The sequence below is a fragment of the Halichoerus grypus genome, chromosome 6 (genome assembly GCF_964656455.1).
Source record: "Halichoerus grypus chromosome 6, mHalGry1.hap1.1, whole genome shotgun sequence".
In the NCBI taxonomy this organism is placed as follows: domain Eukaryota; kingdom Metazoa; phylum Chordata; class Mammalia; order Carnivora; family Phocidae; genus Halichoerus; species Halichoerus grypus.
Window position 1 is genome coordinate 23,559,185 of NC_135717.1, and position 12,339 is coordinate 23,571,523.

At 41.6% G+C, this 12,339-nt stretch overlaps 1 protein-coding gene across 1 annotated transcript in view; it reads left to right on the forward strand.

The window, feature by feature from the left end:
- Positions 1-12,339, forward strand: part of DNAH3 (dynein axonemal heavy chain 3) — a 162,820-nt gene that overhangs the window by 34,007 nt on the left and 116,474 nt on the right. The window contains exons 16-18 of the mRNA XM_078074713.1: positions 1,894-2,047; positions 2,842-2,986; positions 8,004-8,215. Coding sequence (XP_077930839.1) covers positions 1,894-2,047; positions 2,842-2,986; positions 8,004-8,215 — 511 coding nt within the window. The remainder of the gene's footprint in view (positions 1-1,893; positions 2,048-2,841; positions 2,987-8,003; positions 8,216-12,339) is intronic.

Here is a 12,339-nt window from a genome sequence, read left to right on the forward strand (position 1 = left end):
AAAGTTCAGAGGAGTGAGGGGTGGCTCTGGGGAAAATGGGAACTGTCATTTATGATGAGAGGAGAAGAGCAGTAGCCATCCCTTCTTGGAGGGGTGACTCAGCCTGATGGCACCCACTGGTTTCTGCACTCTCCACAGCAGAGTTCAGCCGAGGAGGGGCTCCAGGAATAACCCGAAGCCCTGGCCTCAGCCCTCTCTTTGGTGAACACTCAAACCTCACATCCATCATTTTTACATTAATCCTGAGAACGGTGTGTGAGGGGGAATGAGCAGTGTTCATTTATTCATTCGTCTTCTGTGAGAGCAGCCACATTCTCTCTCTAAGAAACTTGACCTATTTTACCAGCCCACATTAATTTTTGGCTTTGGCACTAATAATTCTCCATTTGCTGCCGCCTGACCCCCACCCCCCAATTCCTCCTTTCACCTTCTTCCTCCTCTGTCCACTCAGTGCCTGGTCCACTGACACCCATAGTCCTCAGCCTCTGACTCCCTTGTCTGTTGGATCCAGGTAGGGCTCCCCCAGTGGAGAGCCCTGAGGAGTTTGGACAGGGATCACCTTTTCTCCTCTCCCTCCCTGTTTGGCCCTGGCACTCTGGTAGTAGCTTCATCCCTCCTGGATGACAGTTCTTGCTTCTCCATGGTTTCAGTTCCCAGTGTTTTCTTGACCCTAGGGGTCCTAGTGGCTTCCTTCTGAGGCTACCCTATCTTACCTGTGTAGGTAGTCCCTTCATCAAAGCCTCTCTCTTTGAACATTGGAGTGAATTCCATTTCATGCCGGAATTCTGACCAATCCACCATTTTTAAATCCCTAAATTATCCTCCCTTAGACTCCAGGTAGTCCCACAAATACAACTCATTTATTCAACCTGAGTGCCTACTATTTACTAATGACTGTACTATTGTATGAAATTATACATATGTATATATTATGGAGATGAAAGTACTTTGGAAACTATAATGTGCTAAGCAGTTGTAACTTAACACTATATAGTCTACCCTGTTAGAAAAAGGGAGAAGTGACTGTGCGACTTGCTTTGTTGCTAAAAGGTCACCCCTGGTCATTCTAGCTAAAGTAGCCCTCTACTTACATCCTCTAGGCACTCTGCCCTGTTTTATTTTCTTCAGAACATTTATGCCTATCAGGAATATCTCATTTTATCTTTATCTATGTATGAATTTATCCACCCATCTATTCACCCACCTACCCACCCATCAATCCATGTGTTTGTTTTTTTTTTAAAGATTTTATTTATTTGACAGAGAGAGACACAGCGAGAGAGGGAACACAAGCAGGGGGAGTGGGAGAGGGAGAAGCAGACTCCCTGCAGAGCAGGGAGCCGGATGCAGGGCTCGATCCCAGGACCCTGGGATCATGACCTGAGCCGAAGGCAGACGCTTAACTGACTGAGCCACCCAGGTGCCCCAATCCATGTGTTTCTTATCTAGGTCTCCCCAAACTAAAATACAAGCTCATGAGCATAGGGAGCTTAATAGTGTATATCACAAATGTTTCCCTGATGCCTAGAGCAGTCCTTGGAATGTATCAAGCCCTTAATAATAAATATCTAATGGATGACTGAATAATACATATATATACATACATTTTATATGTGTGTATAGAATAGGTATTGTATAGATTTCATATATACGCACACATATATATTTACCCATACAGGTAAACATCTGGAAATGCTTAACCATCAATAGGGTCACACCAGACATCTCTGGGAGGTAGGATTTTAAGTAATACATATATATACATATATATATTAATCTCATGCACCAGAAAATCAGATTCTCCCCAGGCTTGAATATGGGTGAGAAATTGCTGATATTTTGGATATCAAAAGTAGAAAGTCCAAATGTGATTGGGCTGTCCTTTGCTTTTAGGTGCTCAGAATTTGAGACGCAACTTGAAGGCTACAACAAGGAACTGGAAGGGTTTAGGAAACGTGAAGTGATGAGCACAGAAGAAATGAAGAACAATGTTGAAAAGCTTAACGAGCTTTCAAAGAACCTAGATCAAGCACTGATGGAATTTGAGGTTTGGGGTCTTGGGGTCTGGGGTTGGAGACTTAATGACTGTCCTGCCCTGTTGGTTCTGCTTCTTGATTTTGGGTTTTCCTAACATCACCTGTCAGGTGGATAGTATTGATTGGTGAATTGACCAGTTCTTTCATTGGCGCTTTCAACTACCTTTTCTTACAACCCTACATTATACCAGCTTTTTTGTTAGTCATTGAGTACACAAAAAAGAAATTACAGGAAAATAATTGCTCACATACATTGAGTATTTATTATGTGCTCAACAATGTACAAAGGGCTTCTTACGCGATATATCCCTTAATACCCATAACAAACCTTTGGGGTGGGTACTGTTACTGTCCCCATTTATCTCTATCTAAAATAAGAGAACTAAGGCTTGGAAAAGCTAAGTAAATTGCCCTGAAGGTCAACTAGTAAGTTCTTTAACCATTAAAGTTCTTATCTTTGAGGCAAGTCAGCCTAAGAAGGGGGGGCATCATGTAAACAGCTAAAGTACATACGAAAATTGTGAACATGGGGATACGGATATGGTAGAATAGGATCAAAGATGATGGAGCAAGTAGCAAATTATCCTAGAGTTTCATCCAGCTAGATCTTAGCTGTCACAGCCCTCAGAGGTAACCCAGAGGGACTTTCTTACTTGAGTCCATGTCTTGTTTTCCTCTCTTGCTCTCCAGATGAATTTACATCTTCCTCAACTTGGTTTTCAAAGCACTGAGGAATTTGCCACGGTGGCCTTTAGGGTTCAGAAAACCAGCTGCCCAATAAACAGCATTCCCTTTTGCCCTGCAGTTGATCAATAAGGAGGAGGAACTGTTGGAAAAGGAGAAGAGTACCTTCCCTCTCCTGCAAGCCTTGATGACCAACAAAGTGCCTTACGAGCAGCTGTGGCTGACGACATACGAGTTCAGCATCAAGTCAGAGGAGTGGATGAACGGTACGCTCCAGGCTCAGTCTGCTGGGACATGGTGGCTGATGGGGTAGTGGGTCCACTACCAGGGGACCCAACCCAGCCAGTTCTAGAACAGGATTGGACTTCAGATTTAAGCTACATTTGTTTTTTTAAATCATATTCTTATACTCTGGATTAACGCAGCCACACAGTCAAATTTTCCTGATGTGATAATGATGGAAAGTGGGGTTTGAAGAGCCAGACCTGTTGCCAGGGTATAATAGAAGAGGGAGCCACCCAGAGCCATAGATTGCAGAGAGGCGGAGGGGGTGGGGAAAATAAGATGGCCTTTCCACCACTGTGCTCCTTCAAGAAAGGCCAGAGTGCCACAGACATCTGTAAACTACTCCTCTTCTCTAGATCCTGGAGACTAGAGAGAATTGGAGGGGGTAAAGTCAACAGGACTTAATGATGATCTGATATGGGGCAGGGGTCAGGGAGGGAGAGGGAAGAACCTAGGGTGACATCCAGATTATTGGCCCAGGCAATTTGGTGGATATTGCCATCACTGAACAAGAGAAGTGACAGATTTATGGGGGAAAAAAGACATCAGCTTGAATATACCAAGTTCAAGGTGTCTGCAAACACCCAAATGGGAATATTAATTAGCTGCTGAGTATATCAGCCTGTAGTTAAGTTATATGTTTGGGGGGCAACTTATATTGGGGAATAATTGAGTGTAGATTACAATTAAAAGCCATGAATGATGTCACCTGGGGAGAGTGTATACAAGCAGAGGACAAACTCTGAGACCCTTAGAGCTGAGCCTGCAGTTTGCTTCAGGCACTTCGGTGTTATAAGCACACCTGTGGTGAACATCTTTGTCACCAGTTTAATGGATGCAATTCTGATCATTTTCTTAGGATAAATTCCCAAAAGTGAAATGGCTAGATCAAGGATCATGTGATGGAAATTATTAGGATTTTATTTATTTTTTATTTTTATTTTTTAAAGATTTTATTTATTTGACAGAGAGAGACACAGCGAGAGAGAGGGAACACAAGCAGGGGGAGTGGGAGAGGGAGAAGCAGGCCTCCCGCTGAGCAGGGAGCCCGATGCGGGGCTCAATCCCATGACCCTGGGATCATGACCTGAGCCGAAGGCAGATGTTTAACGACTGAGCCACCCAGGTGCCCCGAAAATTATTAGGATTTTAAAAACTTGTTGTTAACTGTCTTCCAGAAAAGTTATGTTTTAATTTATTACCCTTCTAGCAGTACTTAAGAGTGCCCATTCTTCACACCCTTAACGAACCTGAGAATAATAGCTTTGAAAACTGTTTTTGCCGATTTATTTTTATTTTTATTTGCTGATTTAATATTTAAATTGGTATTTTCTTTTTCATTTAAAAAATTTTCATTTTCACTGGTGCTCTTAATTTTTCCAAGTAATCAGTCATATCTATACAATTATAATATTTTACCTTATTTATTTATTTGTATACCCCTTTTTTTACTCACTGTTCTGTGTTGACTAGCACTTCCAAAATAAACAGTGGTAATAATGGGCACCCTTGTCTTACTCGTGATTTTAATGAGAGCTCTTGCAGAGTGTCACCTTAAACATGATGCTTTTTGTTGGTTTGAGATACAAAATTTTTATGGTGTTAGGGAAATATTTATAGCTTACCAAGTCTTTTTATTAGAGATATTGTATTAAAAATTTTTTGCATTTACTTTTTTAATTTTAAATTCATACACAGCAAAAAGGACATTTTTGGCATATAGTTCCATAAATGTTAACACATATATAGATTCACCACAGTCAGAAAGCAGAAATTTCATCAGTTCAATAAAATTTCTTGTATTACCCGCTCTCTAGTCACACTCTACCCCCAGCCAGAGGACCTGGCATTGTTGAGCTGTTCATTGTTAAATAGTTTCCTCTTTTTGAGATTGTTATGTAAATGGAATGATACAGTGTGTAACTTTTTGAGAGTGCTTGTTTCACACAGCAGACTACTTTGAGATTCATCCAAGTTATTGGTTATAACCATTGGTCCTTCCCTTTCATGCTGGGTAGTATTCCATTGCATGAATATACCAGTTTGTTTACCCATTTACCCATTGGTGGATATTTGGGCTGTTTCTAGTTTTAGGCTGTTATGAATACAGCTGTTGTAAACATTCATGCATGAATTTTCATGTTGACATTAAGTTTTCATTCCTCTGGGGTAAATGCCCAGGAGTAGATTGCTGGGCTATATTTAATATATATAACTTTATTTCAAAAATGTCTTGTAATAGTAAAGTATCCCTAATTTCTCTCTTCCATCTGTTGTGTCATTTCTGTTATTCATTTCATCTGTATAAACTGTAATCATCAAATATATTGTTGCTACTGTTATTTTGAACAAACTGTTACTGTTAGATCAGCTAAGAATAAGAAAAATAAAAGTATTTATTTTACCTTCACTTATTCCTTCTCTAATGCTCTTCATTTCTTTACATAAGTCTGAGTTTCTGACAAATACTTTTCCTTCTTTCAAGAACTTCTTTTAACATTTCTTGCAAGGTAGGTCTACTGGCAACAAATTCCCTCAGTTTGTTTGTCTGAGAAAGTATTTGTTGCTCCTTCACTTTAGAACGATAATTTCTCAGGATAGAGAATTTTAATGTTGGTGGGGTTTTTTCTCTCAATAATTTCATTCCACTCTCTTCTTGTTTGTGTGGTTTCTGAGGAGAAGGGGAATGTAATGCTTATCTTTGCTCCTCTAAAAGTATAGTGGTTTCCCCCCGCCCTGGCTTTTTTCAAGTTTTTTCTTTAACTTTGATTTTCTACTGTTTGAATATAATATGTTTAGGTATAGTTTTTGGCATTTATCCTGGATCTGTGGCTTGGTATCTGACATTAATTTGGGGGAAATTCCCAGTCATTGCTTCAAATATTTTCTCTGTTCTTTTCTCTTTATTCTCCTTCTGGTATTACCATTTCTTGTATGTTATACATCTTGTAGTTATCCCACAGTTCTTAGCCATCCTGTTCCATTTTTTCCCCATCTTTTTTTCTTTTTAATTTTGGAAGTTTCTAATGATAAATCCTCAAGCTCAAAGATTCTTTCCTCACCTGTGTCCAGTCTACTAATAGACCCATCAGATGTCTTTTCATTTTTGTTACAGTGTTTTTGCTCTCTTGCAAAGATTTGTTATTGCTGATTTTTATTTTTTTTTTAATTGTTTATTTTAGATAGAAAGCACACACACATTTGAGCAGGGGGAGGGGCAGACAGAGAGATGGAGAGAGAGAATCCTCAAGCAGACTCCCTACTGAGAGCAGAGCCCAGTGCGGGGCTTAGTCCCATGACCCCAAGGTCATGACCTGAGCCAAATCAAGAGTCCGACGCTCAACTGACTGAGCTACCCAGGCGCCCCAGCTATTGCTATTCTTTAGATTTCTTGGATCATCTATATAAACAGTCATGACATTTGGAAAATTAAGACATTTTATTTCTTCTTTTCCAATCTGTGTGCCTCCTATTTCTTTCTCATGCCTCATCATACTGTCTAGGACTTTGTGATGTTGATTAGGAGTTAAAAGAGTGAAATCTTTGCCTTGTTCCTCATCTTAGGGAAAAAGTATTCCATCTTTCACCATTAACTATTAGGGATTTGTTTTGTTTTGTTTTGGTTTTTTAAAATCACTTTATTGTGGTATGATCGATGTGTAAAAAGCTGTGCGTATTTCCAGTATACAAGAGTATAGTGGTAGTATAGGCTTTTCATAGACACCCTTTATCAAACTTAGTAAGCTCCTTTCTATTCCTAGTTGCTTTAGAGGTTTTTATCATGAATGGATACTGAGTTGTGTCAGATGCTTTTTCCTCATCAATTGATATTATCGGGTGATTTTCTTTCTTTAGACTGTTAATATAGGTTATTACAGGGGCACCTGGGTGGCTCAGTCGGTTAAGTGTCTGCCTTCGGCTCAGGTCATGATCCTGGAGTCCCAGGATCGAGTCCCACATTGGGCTCCCTGCTCAGTGGGGAGCCTGCTTCTCCCTCTGACCCTCCCCCCTCTCATGCTCTCTCTGTCTCTCATTCTGTCTCTATCTCTCAAATAAATAAAAATCTTTAAATAAAAATATATATATATATATAGTTTATTACATTGTTTGATTTTTCAAATATTAAACCAGCCTTGCATTCCCATGAAAAACCCGAATTGGACATGATGTATGTGTTTTTATATATGGCCTGGACACTACGTACATTTCTTTTTCTTTTCAAAAAGTTTTAATTTTTGATTACTTACCTCAGAAATGTCAGGCTGATGAAGCATGTGAAATTAATAAGGCTTTATTAGTCTCAGTAGCCATGAAAGAAAAATGTTTCTGAGTAAATTTGCAACATCATGATGCAAGAGTTCATACTGATTTGAAATGTCCAAGGGGAAGAAAGAAGCAGCATGGAAGGATTTTGACTGAATGGGAAACACAAATGCTAGAAGATCCCTATGAAAAAAGGAGGAGAAGGAAATTAATATTTTGGAGTACTTTTTTAAAAATGAGGGGTCATTCTTTGTTTTTTAAAAAAAAAATCTTAAGATAATTTCAAACTTAAATAAAAATTGCCAGAGCTGTACGAAGAACTCCCCCATCCCCCAACTGTCAATATTTCACAGCATTTGTGGAACACCTTTACTGCTTCTATAATAGCATCTACAACCACCGCTAACAGTCGGTTCCCTAACTGCACTTGCATTACATGCCAGATACTGTGTCTGCCCCTTAGCTCACTTAATGTTCACGATCACCTGCCAGGGTGCCCATTATTACCCCTGTATCATAGGTAACACCGTTGAGGCTTAGAAAAGTTCAGGAAAACACCCCCAGGGTTTCATCGGCTAAGGGGAGCATTCAGATCCAGACCCAACTCCAAATCCCGTGCCTGTTCCAATATCCATACCATAGGCACCATTCTAATTTCAGGGACTTAAAGGTGCACATGACTAACATCCACTTGGTGGGTCTGACCCTTCCCTCATCCCATGTTTTCTATTTCAGGACCCCTCTTTTTGCTGAATGCTGAGGAGATCTCCGAGGAAATAGGGAATATGTGGAGAACGATATATAAATTGACCAAGACCCTACCTGATGTACCTGCACCCAGGCGGTTAGCAGAGAATGTGAAAGTCAAGATTGAAAAATTCAAGCAGCACATCCCCATCCTCAGCATCTCCTGCAACCCAGGAATGAAGGACCGGCACTGGCAACAGGTCCCTGTCACCGTCCACCCCTACCCAGCCCAATCCATACCCAATCTCTACCTGGTTCTGGTAGCCCTTTGGAAGGCAGGAACCAATACTGGGTCAAGTTTCTCCTTTCTGAAAGGCAGAATCTACTTGAGGCTAAAGAGGCAGTAATGGGAGGGGGGAGGGAACAGGCAGAATAGGGGCTGAAATGCCTGCCTCTTCACATGAACAGGTTGACCCTTTTTGGGGGACCCCATTGCTGATGGTTGAGTATTGCTCCAGCCAGCGGCCACAGAGTCTCTCCTTGTCTGCCTACCTAAGCAAATGGCTGCTCAGGGTCCTAAAGGGTAATAAGGGCATTGAATTACAGTGGGAGGGACCTTGATTTGTCCCTTGACCTAGGACAGACAAAAGAGAAAGCCACACCTTTTCCAGGGGCCTCCTGACAATGCCAGATGGTTTCTGCTTGCGCTGACTCTACTGTAGAGCCTCATTGTCCAACAGGCTATGTTCAGAAATAACATTTCACTCTTCTTTCAGCCCTTTGAGTCTATAAATGAGAATAATAAATATTCTCCCTAAAAATAGTTGGGACTTTTATAAGCAGCCAAGTGTGAGGGTGATAAGTGCGGTGTGAACACTAAGCAGAAAAAAGAAAACTCACTGTGTTTCTAAAATAATCACCATATTCAAGGGCTAGCAATGGCCTTGAAACGTCCTCTACCGAGGAGTTGCTCTGTGTGGAGGTGGAGATGAGACTGGATCTCCATAGGCAGCTTTCTTTATGATTTGGCCTGGAATTCTTCTCTGGGAACCATGCACAAGACTGTAGGACAAGTCTCTGGAAGGACCCAATCTGAGAGCACACACCCATTACCTTTCAGAGAATGAAGTCTGAGCTAGGAGCATTTTGATCTCTCTGGGAATACAGAGATCTTGATACGTGAGAGATTCTGGAGTTTTCTGTAAAAAGGAACTGCTTTTAATTTCCCAGAAAGCCTTGAAGCTCAACACCTAAGCAAAGGATGTAAAGGAGGGCAGGGGAGAGGTCACCTGAGTAGACTTCTGGTCTTGTACTGCCCCAGCAGAGGGGTCTGCACTGCAACAGCTGCCCCCACTTACGGATGCTCATAGGGTCCCTCTCCCCATGGACCTAGCCTTACTAGAGCTTTGACCCATTTGGAGGGCTGGGGAGGTTGGATAGGCAAGTGGCCTTTGGTAGTGCTAGGTCTCTCCATGAGATGACACTTAAAGAAAGTGCCCTGGTCAGTGGCACATTTAAGCAACCCTCCCAGGAGACTCAGAAGGCAGTATTCTCTACCTGATGCTTTCCCTGTGATGACACTCTTCTCACATGTGGGCACTTTAAAAATCCCAACCATTCCTAGACATTCATAATTCTCATTTACAGATCACTCAGATGGACAGATTGGAAAAACTCCTTAGAATTAAAGGAGCAATAGCAGTAATAGCTCAAACATATTGACTACCAACTATGAACTAGGTATTGTGTTGTAGACTTTGTGTGGATTCCCTCATTTTATCCTCCCAGCAACCCTTTGAAGCAGGGACTATCATTGTCTCCATTTCACAGATTATAAGAAAACTGAGGCTTAGAGAGAGTAAGTAAATTGTCATGTGGCTAGTAAGTGGTGAGAGAGGGAATTGGAATCTAGATCTGTTTGACTGGGGGAAATGCGACAAGAAATATCAGGTTAAAGGGGATAGTATGCCATAGATAAGAGTGGACTCTAGCCCCAGCATGGTGGCTCCTGAGTAATGAGCCCCTAAAGTGGAAACCCAGTGGCCTGAACAGTTAAAAGTGAGCTCAGAAAGGAGAGAGGTCGCCAGATACACACAGGGCTGCCCCCACTCAGAGCCGCTTCCTGCCTGCACTGTAGGTCAAACCACAGGCCACCCCAGTGATAGCCACCGGCCTGGGGAAGCCATTCTCTGCCCTGATGCCTGACTCAGGAAATCCATTTGCACAGATTCTGGCTCTGGCGGGGGACTCTGAAGGTTAAACCACCTCTAGCTCTTAAGGCTACAGGATGGATCTTCCGGGGACATAGGGTGTGGGGCAGCTGTGCTGTGGTTTTTGACCATTTCCCAGAACTTAAGCAGGAAGGGCTAGTCCCTCAGTTTAGGGCACAGACAGCAGCAAAAACGTTGCTACTGTGGTTTAAAACAAGATGGAACAGGGTGACATTTGACCTTAAGAGGAAACCACACTGATGTGTACCAAAGCTGGCCCTCGAGGACAGTGCTGCCCAAAGAAAATAATACAAGCCATATGTCCAATTTTGAAGTTTCTTGTAGCCATATTAAAAAAAAAAAAGCACAAACAGGAGAAATAAATTTTATGAATATATTTTATTTAACCAAACATATTCAAAATATTATTATTCAATAGGTAATCAATGTAAAAATGTTAATGTGATCTCTCACATTTTTCATACTAAGTTCTTGAAATGTGGTATGCTTTCACACTTAGAGCACATCTCAGTTTGGGCTGGTCACATTTCAAGTACTCAATAGCCACAAGAAGCTAGCGGCTCCGTATTGGACAGAGCAACCAATTCTCTCTCTCTCTCATTCTCTTTGAATTAGAAAACCAGATGCTTTGTTAGTCTCTGTGATTAACAAAAGCAATTAAAAAAACACAAAACTACCAATCTCTGAGTCTTTCCTATGGGCCAAGTACTATGCCAAGTCCTTTGCATAGTTATGTCATTTAATCCTAGAGAGAGTATGTGTTCTAAGGTGTACTTTCAGGTATTAGAGAATAAATCAAAGTCCAGGGTCACCAGGAACAGTTGTGCAGGTTGTACACTCCACAACTCTGGGGAATGCAGTTTTTGTGAACTACAGTGTGAAATGTATTTTTTAGAGTTATGCAGTGTATAACCCTCACAACTATACATAGAAGACCTGAGAGACCCACTAGATATGATGGAGAAGATCTTTTTAGGCAGAACTGGGTCCAAGTCCCAATTCTGCCATTTATTAGCCGAATGGTCTTGGACAAGATGCTTATTTTCTTTGTCTCAGTTTCCTTATATGTAAAACAGGAATAATAATACATTAGTATCTTCCACATCATATTGGGGGGATGAAATAAGTGCATAAAGTTCTTAAAACACTGCCTACTTCATAGTGGCCCTCAATAAAAATTAATTCTATGATTTCCATTATCTTAGGGGTCCTCCAGGTGTCCTCAGGCCCTGCTTTCATTCCATAATAGTTACTGATGCCTATTAAATGCCAGTCCTAGGGACACATAGATAGAACAGGCCCCAGCTCTCATATTCCTTCTTGCTCAGACATCCCGTAGTCCTCCTGGGGCTGGACAGAGACAAAATGGGGCAGTAGGTGAGGTTTGTCCTAGAGCCTCATTCTCCTTCAGGTCTTCCTACTCCTCTTGAGCGCATGGAACCCTCATCCTCCCCAGATCTTTCAGTCCTTGAGAGAAGTGTTCAAATCCATCAGAGACTTCACATGAGACCTCCTTCAGGGTTATTTTCACTTAAAAAAACAAGGTTGGGGTAGTATTTACACCAAAGGCATGGGCACAATGAGTGCTAACCATTCCAACAATTTAGCATGCTGGGGTGGAAAGGAAGATATTTGGGCAGAGGGTTCCTCCCTTCCCAGCATCCTCAGATTGCAGAATTGGGGGGTCTGCCTATCCCATGTACTCATGACTCTCTCCTTTTACTCAGCAAACACTTACTGCAGCTTCTGTCATAGACCAGACTTTGCACTAGGCTCTGGGAGCACAAAAACAAACCAGATCCGGTTCCACCCGACAGGGTGCTCACAAGTTGGCACTAGGCAAGTGCTGGTGGGCAGTGATCCCCAGTAAACCAGATAGAATGCAATGTGGGCCCTAGGCTGCCTCCCACATTTTTAGACCTGCACCATCCAATTCATAGCCACTAGCTATTTACACATCTATTTGAATTTAAGTAAAACAAAATAAAAATTAAAAATCAGTTCTTCAGTCACACTGGCCACATTTCCAAGGTTCAATGGCCAAATGTGACGGCGGCTACTGTAAGGGACGGTGCAGAGTAGAACATTTCCATCACCATGGAAAATCTACTGGCCAGTGCTAGTACCTTGGACAATACGCATTTGTTTTCCTC